The following is a 16,976-nucleotide window of genomic DNA, read 5'->3' on the forward strand; positions in this document are numbered from 1 at the left end:
ATATTTTGAAGCTATAACTTAACAAAATTTGCTAAAGCATTAGACATGGGATGTGTGTGGGGGGAGAGGGGAGTCAAAGGTGACGCTAAATTTTGACCCAAGCAACTGGAAAAATGGACTTGGTATTTACTGAGATGGGGAAGACAGTGAAAGGAACAGGTTTATTTGGAAGGAGGCAGTTAGGAGTCTGGTTTTGGACATTTGAAGTTTTTAAGTTTGGAATTCTTATCAGATTTATAAAGCAGAGGTGGGACTCTATCACGTGCTGAGTTTCTATTCATTGTAATCATTCAGGCGTTCCCCCCACCTCCAACCCCAATTTTGAGCTCCCTGTGATCAAGGAGTGTGTCTTGTTTGGGTTTTTTGCAGGGGGTGAGGTGGGCTAGGCAGATACTTGCGAGTGTGTGTCGGGTTGGGGAGTGTCCCAAAGACTGCTTGCTGGTGCCCGTGGCAGCTTACAGGCTCAGTAATAGATAAACAGGCACGTGCATTACACCTGCCCACGAAGCCCTCAGGATTGCGACTTCCCCAAATCAACCACGTAGCTCTTTTCCAGACCCAACTGGTCAGACGGCCTGTTCCCAAGGCCGGCAGGCAGCCTGTAGGTTGGGCCTGGGCTCGGCCCCTCCCCCCTAGGCCCCGCCCCTTTCTGGTTTCGCCCGGGCTCTCAAAGGAGGCTCGGGCCTCAAGCGATCCAGTAACTGTTCTAACCGCTGGGAGGGGGTGGGGCTGCGGGTGAGTCTGCTGCTGGGGATCAGCTTCCTTTCGCCTGCTGGGGATCAGCTTCCTTTCGCACCGCCCCCTAGACACCCACTCTCGCCACTGCCCCCAGGCGTGTCCCCTTCTCCTGCGCTCCTACGGACCCTCCTCCCCTCCCTTTCCTCCCCTCCTCTTCCTTCTTTCCTCCTCCTTCCAGCCCGGCCCTCTCCGGTCTACCCCGGGCCCCACTCCATCCAACCAAGTAGTTCTCTGTACCCACCCCTCTGCTTTCTGTCCTCAACACATCCCTCAGCCCATGGGCAAATGGGACTGGGGCTTTGCTGCCTCTGAGTGACGACCTGTTCCTCCCTTCAGGCGATCGCCAGGCTCCAATCCCAGTGACAGTTCCCTGCTGTTCTAAGGTCCTCTGAGTGAGCCCTTTCGGTGTGTGTGTGTCTACAAGTGATCACACGTGTGTGTGCGAGTCTCTGGGTGGAGGTGGCTGTGAGTAGAGCGAGCCTGTGCCTGGGACCCGAGTCTAAGTTCATCCATTTTTCCAGCAGGCACTTCCCCATGAAACCTCACCAGCAGATGCCGTTCTCTTCCCTTCCCTTGCCTCCTGTGCCCCTTAGGCCAGGTGAGGGGACAGTGTTCTGGGCAATGGGAAGGGACTTTTGTGCGGGGAGGGCCCTACCTCTGTCCTGGGCCTGCTTTTTAGCAGTCTTGGGGGGAATCTGTGGGGTCGGTTGAGGGTCTCAGGAAAGGCCCTCTGCTGGTCTAGCTCTGTCCTGCAGCTCCATCCATTTTCCTGTCCTAAGTCCCTCCCTTCCCCTTTCTCCCAATCCCTTTGACCCTGCCCAGAGCCTAAGCCCCCTTCTCTTGCCCTCTCTTGGGCTGAACTAAGCAGGTGAGATCCAGCAACCAGGAACCTGGAACTGGCAGTCAGATCCCGAGCAGTGGGCAGGGTCAGTCCGACGGCAGTTGAATGCCTGGCTCCTCTTGGTCTCGGATGAAGAGGCGTCAGCTAAAGCCCTTGAATCTCGGCACTCCGTAGGTGTCCTAGACACAGCAGAGCAGCGCTGGGCCTGTCAGGGAAAACAGAGGCAGTTTCTGAAGGCAGTGACTCAGCCAGGGCGGCCTGCAGTGCTGGAGCTCCTGGTAGCTGAGCTCCAAACTCTGTTCTCAGCAGTGCTGCAGGATGGCGGCCCTGCAGCTTGGTACTACATGTACGCAGTGCTGGGTCTGCTGCCTCCATATCGTGCGCTGCTTGTTGGTCGCCTTGATTTGCTGCCTTTCCTGGAGCGGCTATACCGCTGGGCACCCTGGGTCCAGGCCCAGCTCCAGCTGGACCTGCTAGGTGCCATGGGCCAGGCCTTTCCCCGAGACACCTCTTTGTTAGGGGGCACCTCCCATGTTGACTGCTATCCCCAGAAGCAGAGGTTCCATCCCGGGCCCCCACGCCCAGCCTGCCCTTTTGTGCAGGCCCGGTGGGGAGGGCAGCAAGTAGAGGAGGGGCTGGCCACATGGCTACGACCATTGACACTGCCTGAGCTACAGCACAGCCTGGGTATTGTTGGTACTGAGGTGGCCCTGGAAGAGGCCCACTGGCTAGATGGCCTTAGCCTCCTGCCCTTGGCACTAGCGACGGACATCCCTGTACAGTATGAAAGCAGTGACGGTGACAACGCAGAAGAGGAGCCTGTCGGAGGAAGGGAGACTAAGTAAGTGAGGGACCTAGTCTGGGGCTTTGAGCAAAAGAGAGGAAGAACCCTCTTCCTTTCTGTCTGCAAAATAAACCCAGCGGTCTCAGTGTTAATCCCCATAGGGAACTGCAGACATGAATGAAAATCGAAAGTCAACGATGAGGAAGCCAAAGCTTCAGACAATAGCTTGAGTTTCCAGAGTTTCTAGACTTCTTTTTCATATAGCGCTTAGTTGTTTTTCTCACTTGTTCGTAATCCCTGAGTCTGGCCTCTGGGCCTCCCTAGTGCTGGGTGCCGGATGTTTGATCCAGGTCCTTCCCTCGGGATGCTCCTAGGTGAGTGCTTGTCTGAGGACCCTTCCCACTCATGTCTGTGTGAACTAAGCCAGCTCCAAGGCACATTACAGTTGGCAGCACTGACAGGTAGGACTTTCATTCTGACCTTCCAGAGCCTTCTTCCTGCCCTGCGAGTGAGGGGATCCTGGCCCCTGGAGAGGTGATTTTCTCCCCAATCTGGCTCTCACTGCTCTCTTCAGGGTTTCAGAATGCCTCCAGAGACCCCCTCTTCTGAGAGTTCTCTAACTCTAATCTTGGAATTTCTCCTTGTCCTCTGGCCAGCTTGTCTGTGACATATTCACTGTCTGGGAAGAAGGGTAGTTTTACCTTTAACCTAGCTTGGCTTTCTCAATTTTTGCTCTAAGTTAATGGCGGGGTCAAGTTTTTCCTGAAGTCTTACTGGTGGGCAGATAGGCAGGCTCCTGGGGGCCTGATGACAGGTGGCCAGTGCCAACAGTGTATGCCTTCAGTAACCCCAGCAGACTCTTCTTGTCAAAGATCTTCCCTGGGCCCTAAGTGTAAGTCTCCTTTCCCGGGGGAACCTAACTGGAGTGAGAATGGGCTGAGATGTTGGCAAGAAGCCAAGTTCTTTGTCCTCTCTTTGGAGCTGGCGGTAAACCTCTGAGGCCTAGCTAATGTGACTTAATTTGTACCATGTTCCCCAGGCCTGGCCTCCCAGGCATTGATACATTCAAGAAGTATTATTGGTTATCTAATATATATCAGGAACTGCTAGATGGTGAGGATACAGAAGTGGTAAGATAGACTCAAGCTCTTCCCTGGGGTTTTACAGCTTAGTTAAGGGAGATAGATGTTAAGTACGTTGATTTAAGTAAAATATCGTGACGATTTGTGTTAAGTGCTATAAAAATCAAAGAACACGGCCTTTCCCCTGGCTGCTCCTCTGGAGTATGTGTGTGTGTGTGTGTGTGTGTGTGTGTGTGTGTATATATACATCAGAGTTAGGGGAAAGCACGTCAGAGGAGTTTGGGTTTAGATTAGGGTTAACAAAATATCTTGAAGATTAGGAGGTGAAATAAAGAGGAAAGTTTCAAGGAGGAGGGAGCAGTCAGTAGTGTTAAATGCTACTGAGGCAAGTAAGAAAAACCTGAGAAATACTCATTGAATTTAGCAATAAGGAAGAGGTTGGTGAGAGTGGTTTCAGTGGCATTTTGTGAGGAGGAAGGCAGATTGTAGTGCATACAGGAGTGAATGGAAGGTGAAGAAGTGGAAATCACGTTTTGTTATTCTTTCATGAAGCTTGGCTTGAAAGGGAAAGAGAGAGATTAGGACAGCAGATTGAAAGAATAGTGGTGTCTGAGTAGGACTCCAAAAAATGGAGAGATGTTTATAGTCTTTAAGACGGTGCTTGAGAAGTAAGTGCTCAATAAATATTTGTAGAGTGAATGAATAAATATAGGCTAACAGTCAAAGAAGAAGAGATTGAAAATACATCATGAAGGGAACTTCCCTGGCGGTCCAGTGGTTAAGACTTCACCTTCCAATGCAGGGGCTGCGGATTCAATCCCTGGTTGGGGAGTTAAGATCCCACATGCCTCAGGGCCAAAAAACCAAAGCATAAAACAGAAGCAATATTGTAACAAATTCAATAAAGACTTTAAAAAAAATGGTCCACATCAAAAAAAAAAATCTTAAAAAAAGAAAAAATACATCATGAAGGCGGGATAAGTGATCCTGAGCACAAATGGACGAGTTAGGCTTGCAGAGAAGAAAGTCACTCCTTCCTCGCAAATTAGGAGACAAGATTAGGATGGAAATATGTACAGATAAATGTGTGGAAAGGCAGCTGAACTTGAGGGAGTTATTTCATGGCTGAGAGCCTCAGTTTCCCCTGGGCAGAGATGGAGGCAGAGAAGGTGACTGGGAGCTCAGCAGGGCTGGGCATAGGTGGGGGGGGGGGGTAGGTTGAGGCCTGGAATAGCAGCTGAGGAGACTGCAAGGGGTAGCTCCCTGAGGACTTGTACTAAGACATCGAGCAGAGTGAGCCCACAGATGAGACTGGACACCAGGAATCTATAGAGGAGCTGATGACATTCCTTTGTTCTGAGATCTTTTGAACCTACTTAGATCATGTAGCACTTTAATTATTGAGGAAATGAATCTTTAATAGCAGTTACACCATTAAGATGTCCTGATCTGACGTCAAAATCATAAACCCTACCGTTGATGTGAACTTTAGAATAGGATTGCACTGTATCCCTGGGGTAACTTGTTCTGTTGATCTAGATTTGGGTCAATTAATGACACGAAAATACTTTGATTAATTTTTCAGAGTTTTATTTTTGTGCTCTAACCAAAATTATTAGTCCAGGTAATTGACTTCTGGCTTCTTGAATAATTAATTTTAATACCAATTTTATCGACTGGTATGGTAGAAGTGTAGGAAGATTGTTGGTACTGGTGCAGGCTTGAGTGGGCTGAAGGATGCCTCATCGGATCCCGGCTGGGAAGAGATGGATGTGAAGCTGGAAGTTGGGTGATGATAGAGGAAGAGTAAGAAAGAATCACAAGCATGGAGATCACGCAGGGTTGGAAAGCAGGTATAACGGGGGCAAAGATAGGAGATCAAGAATGTTAGGAAGGCTGCCAGAGGGAAGAAATCCAGGACCGTGCGCTTGCAAGGTGATGAGTTGGGACAGCCAAGTATTCCCATTACTTTTACTCAGTATTATGTAATACTGACGTCATAGTAATCACAATCAATCCAGAATGATTATTCACTTATCAGAAAGGGAGAGGTTATTCACACACAGGTGTACGAATATAGTTGCCTGACTGTATCTCCTCATGGGCTGTATTTGCTCAGTATGTGAACCTTCGGGTGTAGATGGTCGACAGGCTCTGACAAGGTCACATCAGGTCCTCTCAGGCACCTGATCTAGCTCCTTCATTCACTGGCTGACAGTGGCCACCTGACCGCTTTGCTCTGCCTCTTCTCTCCTGATTTTTTATCATACAGGTCTCAGCTTGACTCGGAAGTTCCTGGGGAGGAGATCTTCCAAGAAAGAAGCACTGGCTTCTTACCGCAGACTTCCCTCCTGGGTAGCCAGATAATGACCGTAATGAAGACAGAGAGATACCTGAACAAGATCCACTTCCTCTATCTCAACGTGGCTCCCAGCCCCGACTTTCGGTGAGAGCGCCCGCCTAGACCCCTGTCCTACTCCTCCCGCCCCCGGAATTCCTCCCGTGCTGCCTCCCCACCCCCCTCCTCCTCTCTAGACCCGCTCCTCTCCTATCTTTCTTCTCTTCCCTCTCATTTCTCCTCTGTCTCCAGGTTTCCCTCTGTCTTCCCTTCTCCTCAGCTTCCTCTCCACTCTTTTTTTTTTCCGGTACGCGGGCCTCTCACTGTTGTGGCCTCTCCCGTTGCGGAGCACAGGCTCCGGACGCGCAGGCTCAGCGGCCATGGCTCACGGGCCCAGCCGCTCCGCGGCACGTGGGACCCTCCCGGACCGGGGCACGAACCCGTGTCCCCTGCAACGGCAGGCGGACTCTCAACCACTGCGCCACCAGGGAAGCCCTCTCATAGCTTTTTGTCTTAGTCATTCTTTTCTACTTTTTTCTCTGTCTTCTTTGTTCTGTCCTAGAGTGATAGAAACATTTGGTCATCGCCTCAGAAGGGAATTTAATGGTGATCTCTTCTAACTCCAATGCAAGAATCTTGGTGTTTGTTTAAATCTTTACACTCTCAGGGAAGCTTTGTGTTTTGCAAGGCATCCTGTTCCTCAGACTACTTTCTTTTTACTTCTACATTTTCGTCCTAATTTTATCTCTGTGCGATAAAAACAAGTCTCAATCCACATGACTTGAGAGGCATTCATTCACTTTCTTCCATTAGATCCAAATCTTAGTATTTTTAAATGCTTTATTCAAGTCTCTTCTCTTCCCAGAAATAACAATAACAATGACCATTAATCAAGCTTTTCTATATCCATGTGTCATTTAATCCCCACCTACCAGATAGGTGCCATTATTATTTCCATATATGAGATGAATAGACTGATGCGTAGAGAGGTTCAGTAACTGGTCCAAGACCACATAGTAAGTGATGGAAAAAGGACTTAAACCTAGGACTGTCTCACTGTTAAGCAGTATCTGATACCCACTCCCAGGGAGCCTTATTTCCTGCATACACTGACCTCTTCCTCCTGAACTTAGGTGGCGCTAGTGAGCTGTACCATCCATTGATTTACTGATCAGTTCATTTAACGAAAGTTCACTGAGAGCATTGTGCCAGTTATTAAGCAATGGTCTCTTGGCTCTAGTTCTGCTCTCCTCTCCCTGCTTTGTAATACTGGGGCTGAGACTGCAAACTTCATTTCTCCTTTTTCAGCCAGCTTCCTGTTAGGTTCGATTAATACGGGGTGCTAGAAGGAGACTGGACAGCAGGATGAGAGGAGAAGGGACTCTGTCCTTCCTTTGCTTGTTCTTCATGTCTTTCACTCTGGCAGCAGCTGCCAGTTTCTGAATCAGCCTCCTCTGATCCTGAGAGGGACCAACGCCAGCTGGGTAGCATCTTCCCATCAGAGTTCTGAGTCACCGCTCTGCAAGGCACCCCCCCCCACACACACACCCCTGCAAACTCCTTATATACTAGTAACAGCCAGGCAGCATCTCCTTCTTAGAGAAACCTCTTCCTTTTGCTCCTCTGGTTCTAGGGCTGGCATCCATTTCCTGCAGTTATTGTCTCTGCGCTTAATATTCCCTTTTTGCTTTTTAGGTGTCCTATGACACTTTTTCTAAAACACATTTTCTCTGTTAAATTCACTTTGTTGAAATTCCTAATGCAATTTCTGTTTTCCTGACCAGACTCTGATATAGTACCTGATATTACGAGTGGTCCCAGGAAACAATCCTCAAGGGATTTTGATATTATTTTGGTAATGTCCTTGGCCTTGGACAGTACCGGCCTCCTTCTTAATGGGAAATAGTATACTAGTAATCCATGACCTATAGTGGCATCACAATTAATTAGTCACTGTGGTTGAAAGTGATAACCTACCTACTGACACCTAGCGGCTGCTACACTTGACTGTCCGGCAGTAGTGATAGTAATGGTAGCAATGCTGGATGAGATGCCTATTGACCATGGTGGAGAGCCTACAGAAAGAAAATTACAAGCTTAGGGCTTTCAACTATCAGCTCAGTCACAGTCAGAGAAGCAGCACAATCAAAGACAATTAGGCACAGAGAGAGACAAGAAACCATGAGCAAGCGAACTAAAAAGGCAGTGAATAATCACAGCGCCAACATCTGTCACAGAAGGGACCCAATGAAGTGAGTTTCGCACTTGGTTCTGCTTTTCGCCAGGGATTCCAGCAGAGGCAATGGTGTGTCAGTTTTACTATATGCTCCTGAAAGATGGAGAAGAGGAGATGAGCTTTCAACAGACTCAGAAAGCTAAACAGCAGAAGTTGCAGCTGGGGCCCCACACCAAGGAGGGAGGTGTTTTCTGGTTCAACCTGTGTTGTAACCAGGGTCCCAACTGGAAGCCCAGGGGATTGATTTGTGGGTTATCTGATGATTTTCATATTTTATCCAGATACTTTGCCCAGTTTTTCTAGTTGTTCTCAAATGGGAGTGTTGGTCCAAATTTCACGTGCACCATCAGTAAAAGTGGAAACTGGCATTTTTTGTTTCACTTTATTTATTTGCCATGTAACAGGTTTTCTTTCAAAGTATTTGCATTTATTGAAATTTTCTTGGTACTTCCCTGGTGGCGCAGTGGTTAAGAATCCTCCTGCCAATGCAGGGGACATGTGTTCGATACGTGGTCCGGGAATATCCCACATGCCGCGGAGCAACTAAGCCCGTGTGCCACAACTACTGAGCCTGCGCTCTAGAGCTCGCAAGCCACAACTACTGAGCCCTCATGCCACAACTACTGAAGCCTGCGCTCTGCAGCAAGAGAAGCCACTGCAATGAGAAGCCCATGCACCACAACGAAGAGTAGCCTACACTCACTGCAAGTAGAGAAAGCCCGTGTGCAGCAACAAAGACCCAACACAGCCAAAAATAAATAAATAAAATAAATAAATTTATAAAAAATGTTTTTTTCTTTTATTTGTCCTAGTTTTTTTTTTTTTTTTTTTTTTTGGTCATACCACATGGCCTGTGGGATCTCAGTTCCCTGACCAGGGATTGAACCTGGGCCACAGCAGTGAAAGCCCGGAATCCTAACCACTAGGCCACCAGGGAACTCCCTGTCCTAGATTTTGATTTATACTTAGGGGAGAACATATTCCCTCACTTCCTTAGAGTCTTTACTCAGCTGTCCCTGACTCTTGGCCCTGTGCAGGAAGAGTAGCCTCCATTAAGAAGGCCACAGGGGAAGGAGTGTTCCCTTGGGAAGTCAGGCTTCAGTTAGGGTAGGTAGCTACCCTGTGAGATGCCAACTGACCCAGTGGTTAAGAGAGGGGGCTTGAGTCATGTAGATTTGTTTTGTTTGTTTGTTTGTTTGTTTGTGATACGCGGGCCTCTCACTGTTGTGGCCTCTCCCGTTGCGGAGCACAGGCTCCGGATGCGCAGGCTCAGCGGCCATGGCTCATGGGCCCAGCCGCTCCGCGGCATGTGGGATCTTCCCGGACCAGGCACAAACCCGTGTCCCCTGCATCGGCAGGCAGACTCTCAACCACTGTGCCACCAGGGAAGCCCCAAAAATAAATATTTTTAAAAATGAATAAATGCTTTATTAAATGTGCCCAAACATAGCATTATGGCAACTAGTTTTCTGCAACTACTATATAGTTACATATAAATTGTATTTAATGTGGGATGTAGGTGCATTTTCTTGAAATAAGACAACTTAGTAGGATGTTAAGATGGCTCTGGAGGTACTTGTCTGGTTCACTAGGTGGCAGTTTTCCTCTTTATTGGCCTGTGTCTAGTCTTCTAGTTACTCTTGCTTTTCCCCATTCTCAGTTACTCCAAACAGCATTCCCTGATTATCTCTGCATGTTATTTCAGCATCTAGGGATATACATATTTTATCATTTCTAAGATGCACATTTTTTTCACATTTCAACATCTCTGAAATTGTGATGCAGCTTACAAATTGGTGGCATATCATATTGGTGGCATTTTTTTAATTTTAGCATTTCATAAGAAAATGTTGCAACTAGGGACTTCCCTGGTGGGCCAGTGGGTGGGACTCCTCGCTCCCAATGCAGGGGGCACAACCAGGGTTCAGTCCCTGGTTGGGGAACTAGATCCCGCATGCATGCTGCAACTAGGACCTGGCATGGCCTAAATAAATAAACAAACAAATACATAATTTTAAAAATGCTGCAAGCTTACAATTTATGGCATCTTAGATTTGATGGGATGTTAGCTCTCTGGGTCTGGAGACAGGAACTTCTTAGGACTGGCTAGGGGTCTTTTTCTTTCTTCCCACCTATTTTTGGCTTCTGTTTCTTCTGAATATTCCATCTTTCTGGTTTGAAGATCATTCTGCTCTCTCTCCCCTCTTCCCACTTTCTTCCGCCTTCTTTCCTGCCTCCTTATTTCCCCCTTCCTGTCCTTCTTTTGTCCCTCCCTGGAGTCTGCACAAGTTTGCAAGGCTCTGATCTGTGCCCTTTCTTAAAGACCTTACAGCCTGATGGTGGTACCACCCAACAAGGTGAATTCTGAGCACTACATCTTCTCTCCCTTTGGGGTCCTGCACGTACATCCTGTGGAGGGCAGTGAGGCAATGACGCTGGGTACCTGGCACCACCACTCTGTCCTCTGGCAACAGCTCCAGTTCATTCCGTTCTTCAAGTATTTCCTCTTACGCAAGGCCTTGGCCTGGTAGGTGATGACGGGTATGGGATTTGGGAAGAAGTGTCATAAAGAGCAACAGCCACTGTCACTGCCCTCTGATCTGTAGCTGGAAGAAGGGTGTGAAGTTTCAGAGGCTGCACCGGCACCGGACTTTCCTAGAGAAGCATCTGCTCTTTGCCGTGCCCCACTTTGGAGTTGGGCTACTCCATATTAGCAGGTGAGGTCTTCAAAACACAACTTCAATGAACTTTAAAATATTATTTTACAAGAAGTAACAACACGTTCATCGTAGAAGATTTGGAAAATACAAAAAAAAAGCACAAAGGAAGAAAATCTTCAGTCTCACCATCTACAAATAACCATGACAAACATTTTGTTGCATATCCTTGTAGTCTTTTTTTCCATCACATATACCAATGTGATCATACTTTACATATTGTTAAGTAACCAGTTTTTTTCTCTGAATAATATATTCTGAACATAGCTCTATGTATTAATTTCTACATCAACTTGCCCCAGATCATACAATTATTAAATATCAAATTTGAGGATGATAATGCAGGTGTTTGAAACTCTGCTCTTACTATGGTATTAATTGGATTCTTTTTTTTTTTAAGAAAAGCTTAGTTACTCCTATTTTCAGTACTTTCTTGCTTTCTCTGCACAACTCTTCAACCACTCCAGTTATGTTCTGTGATAGGAGTTGCAAGCTCAGATGCCTACAGGTCCCAAGGAGGAGTTATGGAAGAAATGCAGTGGGTTCTAGTCAAGACTTTAGGGAGTGTGGGACTGCAGTCAGTTTGGAGATTGCACCTAAAGAGAACAGTCACTACTCAGTTCCAACTGACTGTTGCCATGGGGAACATGGGTCCAGTGTGTCAGCCACATTATTTTTTCAGGATGACCTGGGAATCCACATTTTGTTGTCAAATCTCTTAATTTTACCTGGTTAGTGAAAATTTTTATTAAAACACTGTGCTGGCCAACTCTTAGTGGTACATATAAAAACCTTTTCAGTCTGAATTCGGCCCATGGGCTACCAGTTTGCAACCTCTGCTCTAGGTATCCTCCAGTCTAGCTTAATCATCGTGGCATAATTGGGCTGCACAGATCTGAATTTAAGTCCTGAACACTAGCAAGGGACTTTACTCTTTGAGCCCCAGTTTCCTGATCTGAAAACAAGAGAGGAAGATTTCTGCTACTCACAGCTGTAGTGAGAATTAAATGAGATTGTGAATATAAAGTACCATGTTCAGTGCCCCAAGAGGTACTGAATAAATTACACCCATTGTGATCATCCTCTGCTTATTAGGGGGGTCCTTCATTTTTTCAAGGATATTTAGAGATGTAGATTTTTCAGGGTGTTGTTTGGGGAATGAATAAGAGAAGTGGGGTTTCGTCAGGGATGAAACTTCCCCATAGGGAAGTTGGAGGTTCCTCACCTTTGATTCTAAAACCTACCTGTCCTATATACACCACCAAATGTAAAATAGATAGATAGTAGGAAGCAGCCGCATAGCACAGGGAGATCAGCTCAGTGCTTTGTGACCACCTAGAGGGGTGGGATAGGGAGGGTGGGAGGGAGACGCAAGAGGGAGGAGATATGGGGATATATGTATACATATAGCTGATTCACTTTGTTGTACAGCAGAAACTAACACAACATTGTAAAGCAATTATACTCCAATAAAGATGTTAAAAAATAGTAAAAAATAAAGAAAGAAAGAAAAAATAAAATAAAACCTACCTGTCCATCTAGACTGTTAAGGCCCTTGGCTTCCCCTATTCCATGGAAGAAGCCTCTGCAGTCTCTCCTTCTAAGTCACCCCTTGGGATCTCTTTGACCCTCTTTCCTGGCAGAAAGGTAACTCAGTGTAAACATTTACAATAGATAACTAATAAGAACCTGCTGCATAAAAAAATAAATAAAATTCAAAAATTAAAAAAAAATTAAATACATAAAACAGAAAAAAACAAAAAACATTTGCACATACCCCAAGCCTTTCCCAAAGAGTTCCCCAGCCAGCAACTTCCTGGGCTTAAACTCTTCCAAAGAACCCTCAAGAGGAGGCTATCACTGTTGGTCCCTGGGAATATTATAACCTCTCTAAACCTTTGCTCATTCTGATGTGAGCTGGGCTAGGAAGAAGTCAAAGGTGTCCAAGGTAAGAGGGCAGAGTCGCTGGCTCTGAGCAGTTTAGTCCTTGATTCCAGGCTTCTGCAGGAGCTGCGCTCTGTGTCCTGGCTCCCCCGTGAAGCAGATCAGTGCTACGAGTTGCTGGACCTACGGCGGGCTCTAGCCAAGGAAAACCACAAAGCTCTGCGGCTGCTCCATCGCTGCCTGCATCTCTGCACATCCATCCTTCATCTGGTAAGAGGCTCCGATTTATTGGGAGCTTTTTCTCCAAGCTGAACTCGCCAGTGTTTCAGCCTTCTCTTGGCTTAAGCTTGTGTGTTCTGGACTCTGCAGTTGGCTCAGAGCCATTGTCCTGTCCAGCAACAGCAGTCTCTGCTGTAGGTGGATGGATTAATAACAGGTAGGCAGAGACTTGGACTCAACCTTTTCCTAAGGCCTTGAGCAGAGAGGAAAAGGAACATAACAACGTCTTTTTTTCAGTTGTTTGTGCCAGGAGCATTAGAGAATTTGAGAGTTGGAATCCTCATCTTTCATGCTGCTAGGCTCATGTCTGAGCATATCTTGAACCTTTGACAGGACACTGTGGCTGGTAGAAGCATCCAGTCATGGAGTCCTTCCTTCGTGTGCCTGCTTTGTATCTGTGATACATGCCACCTAAATACAGTTTATTGAAATTTTTGCATATGTATACACCCATGTAACTACCAGCAGGTCCAGATATAGAGCATTTATAGCACCTCAGCAAGCTCCCCGGTACCTCTCTCATCAGTGCCTCCACAAAGGTAACCACTACTCTGACCTCTGTCACCATAGATTAATTTTGTCCGATTTGGAATTTCACGATGGAATCAGACAGCATGTTCTCTTTTTCGTCTGGCTTTTTTTCACTCCACATTATGTTACTGAGATTTATCCATAACATTGCAGGTAGTAGTGGTTCACTCTTTTGTATTGCTATGTAGTGCTTTACTATAAAAATGTACCACAGTTTACTTGTTAACTCTCCTGTTGATGGACACTTATGTTGGTTCCAGGTTTTTACTATTGTGAATAACTGTTATGAACATTTTTGTATGTCTTTTTTTTTTTTTTAAGATGTTGGGGGTAGGAGTTTATCAATTAATTTATTTATTTTTGCTGTGTTGCGTCTTTCGTTTCTGTGCGAGGGCTTTCTCTAGTTGTGGCAAGCAGGGGCCACTCTTCATTGCGGTGCGCGGGCCTCTCACTATGGCGGCCTCTCTTGTTGCGGAGCACAGGCTCCAGACGCACAGGCTCAGGAGTTGTGGCTCACGGGCCTAGTTGCTCCGCGGCATGTGGGATCCTCCCAGACCAGGGCTCGAACCCATGTCCCCTGCATGTCCCTCTTTCATTACTCTTAACAAGGTTTTGTAGGTTTCCTTTAGAGGTCCCGAAAATATTTCATTAGATTTATTACTAGATATTTGATATTTTTTGTTGCTATTATAAAAGGTGTTTTAAAGCATTACTGTTTTCTAATAGTTGCTATACCATACACAAAAATTAATTCATGGTGGGGCTTCCCTGGTGGCGCAGTGGTTAAGGATACGCCTGCCAATGCAGGGGACACGGGTTTGATCCCTGATCCAGGAAGATCCCACATGCCGCAGAGCAAGTAAGCCCGTGTGCCACAACTACCGAGCCTGCGCTCTAGAGCCCGCAAGCCACAACTACTGAAGCCCGCGCGTGTAGAGCCCGAGCTCCACAACAAGAGAAGCCTGTACACCACAAGGAAGAGTAGCCCCCGCTCACTGCAACTAGAGAAAGCCCATGTGTAGCAACAAAGACCCAATGCAACCAAACAAAAAGAAAAAAATTAATTCATGGTGGATAAAAGACATTAAGTATGAAAAAAAATCCAAAAAGCTTTCAGAAGACATTATGGGATAATATTTTTATCATCTCAGGGTTTCTTAAAATATAAAAATTATAAACCATAAAATAATAAATTGTCTATATTAAAATTAATTTTTTAAAAAATCACCATAAAAAGAGTGAAAGGACAAGCAAATGCAACAGTTACCTCTTTCTGTGCCGCTATGTGGAGTGAATGGAACCTGTCCCTGTTGGCAGTCACCCCAAAGGTGAGGGGGGGCAGTGAGGGAAGATGAGTAATCAACACAGCTGGCAACTGGATTGTTACAGAACCAAGCTTGTAATCTGTGCTAAATAAAAACATGCTGCTGCCCATCAAAATGTAGCATTACTGAATAACTCAAATAGATTAGAAACAAATAAATAATGATATTAAATGCGAATGTTTGGTAGACACTCTTACCAATTTTTAAGGAAGTTTCCTTCAATTCCTAGTTTGTTAAGAGGTTTTTTTTCATGAATGGGTGTTGAATTTTGTCCAATGATTTTTTTTCTACTTTTATTTAGATGATCATGGGATTTTTCTCCTTTAGTCTGTTAATATGGTGAATTCTCAGTGTTAGACCACCTTTGCATTACTGGGATAAACCCATTTCCTTCCTTCCTCCCTTCTTTCCTTCCTTGTGTAACTTTTAATTTTGATATAATTTCAAACTTATTAGGAGAGTTGCAAGGATAGTGTAATAAATTCTCATATACCTTTCACCCAGATGGTTATTTTTGTCCCTTTTATGTTATCATTTATGCTCTTTTTCTTTCTCTATGTGTATATACATTATTTTGCTGAACCATCTGAAAGTTAGTTGCAGATATCAAGTCCATTTACCCCTAAATATGCCAGTGTGTTTTTTGTAAGAACAAGAACATTTTCTTCCATAACTATAGTACAATTATAAAAAATTAGGAATTTCACTTTGATATGTTCTACTATCTAACCCACAACCCTTATTAAAAATTTGCCAATTATTTCAATAATGTCCTTTTTAACTATGTTTTCTTCCCTGCTTTATGATCCAATCCAGAATCATACATCACATTTAATGGTCACTGAGAGATATACATTAAAAATCCCCTCCTATGGGCTCCCCTGGTGGCGCAGTGGTTGAGAGTCCGCCTGCCGATGCAGGGGACACGGGTTCGTGCCCTGGTCCGGGAAGATCCCACATGCCGTGGAGCGGCTGGGCCCGTGAGCCATGGCCGCTGAGCCTGCGTGTCCAGAGCCTATGCTCTGCAACGGGAGAGGCCACAACAGTGAGAGGCCCGCGTACGGCAAAGAAAAAAAAAAAAATCCCCTCCTATGACTATAGATTTATTAATGTCTCCTTGATGTTCTTTCGGTTTGCAACATGTACTTCAAAATCATGTTGTTATGTGCATAAAGGTTCATAACTTTATTGATATGAAAATGTCTTCACTCTTATTACTACTTTTCTACTAGAGTTCTCTTTTGTCTGATATTAACAGCATCAAGCATTTGCTTGAACTATCTTCTTCTATCCCTTTGTTTTCAACCTCCCTTTGTTACTTTGTTTTATATATATCTCTTAGAAAGAGCTGGGAAACGTTTTGTCTGAGGGTCTATTACAGGCTTGGCTTTGTTTTTCCCGTCTCATTTTGGTGTTTTCTATTTCCTATGCTTTCCATTTGAGTCTTCCTTGTGTTTTTTGTCCTTCATTGGGTTGTTTTACATTTTTGTTGCTATTGCTATCCTCTTCTGATTTGGATGTTATACATTTTATTCTTCTCGTGATTGCCCAGGAACTACTCAGTGTCTACTCATCTTTCTTAGTTTCAGAATCTTGATTTTATTTCTTTTCTTAGACTCCTACCTGGAGAAAGGCTTGTAACTCAGTTCTGGGCAATGAAACTTAAGTGGAAGTCACTGGGAAAACTTTTAAAAAGAGGCAGATCCAACTGGAATGTCTTTGGGGACCTTTACTCCTGTCTTATTGCCTAACCCTTAGATGAAATTTCTGGTGCTGGGGAAGCCATCTCACCATGATGAGGGCGAAAGGCATATTGAGGATGGAAGAAGAGGAAGATAGAGGGAGCTTTGTTCTGACTGATATTATTGGGGCAATATGCCATCCATGGATTCCTTACTGCATTAAATAAACCTTTACTTGCTTAAGCCATACTTTTTCTGGTTTTCTCTTCCTTGCAGCTGAATGCCTATGTAAGACATTTATACACCTGCCTAACAGAGGTAGCTGTTCAATTTATATTTTTATAACAATGTTTCTTTCATGTCTTTTCCTAAAAACACCCACTCAGAGAGGCCTTCTCTAGTCACCCTATTTGAGATTGTGAAAGCTCCATTATTACGAGAACTCCTGATTCCTCTTTCTCTGCTCGGTTGTTTTTTTCACAGCACTTATAATTTTCACATACAATATAAATTTATTATTTATATGTTTATTGTATATT

General features: G+C 45.2%; 1 protein-coding gene across 1 annotated transcript in view; it reads left to right on the forward strand.

The window, feature by feature from the left end:
* DNHD1 (dynein heavy chain domain 1) overlaps positions 1-16,976 on the forward strand; it is a gene marked incomplete at both ends in the record, with an annotated part of 68,257 nt that overhangs the window by 348 nt on the left and 50,933 nt on the right. Inside the window, 5 exon segments of the mRNA XM_082844993.1 lie at positions 1,754-2,420; positions 5,718-5,891; positions 10,343-10,546; positions 10,626-10,736; positions 12,734-12,890. Of these exon segments, the coding sequence (XP_082701119.1) occupies positions 1,754-2,420; positions 5,718-5,891; positions 10,343-10,546; positions 10,626-10,736; positions 12,734-12,890 (1,313 nt within the window).

This window comes from Leucopleurus acutus (genome assembly GCF_964270905.1).
Source record: "Leucopleurus acutus genome assembly, chromosome: 8".
Taxonomy (NCBI): domain Eukaryota; kingdom Metazoa; phylum Chordata; class Mammalia; order Artiodactyla; family Delphinidae; genus Leucopleurus; species Leucopleurus acutus.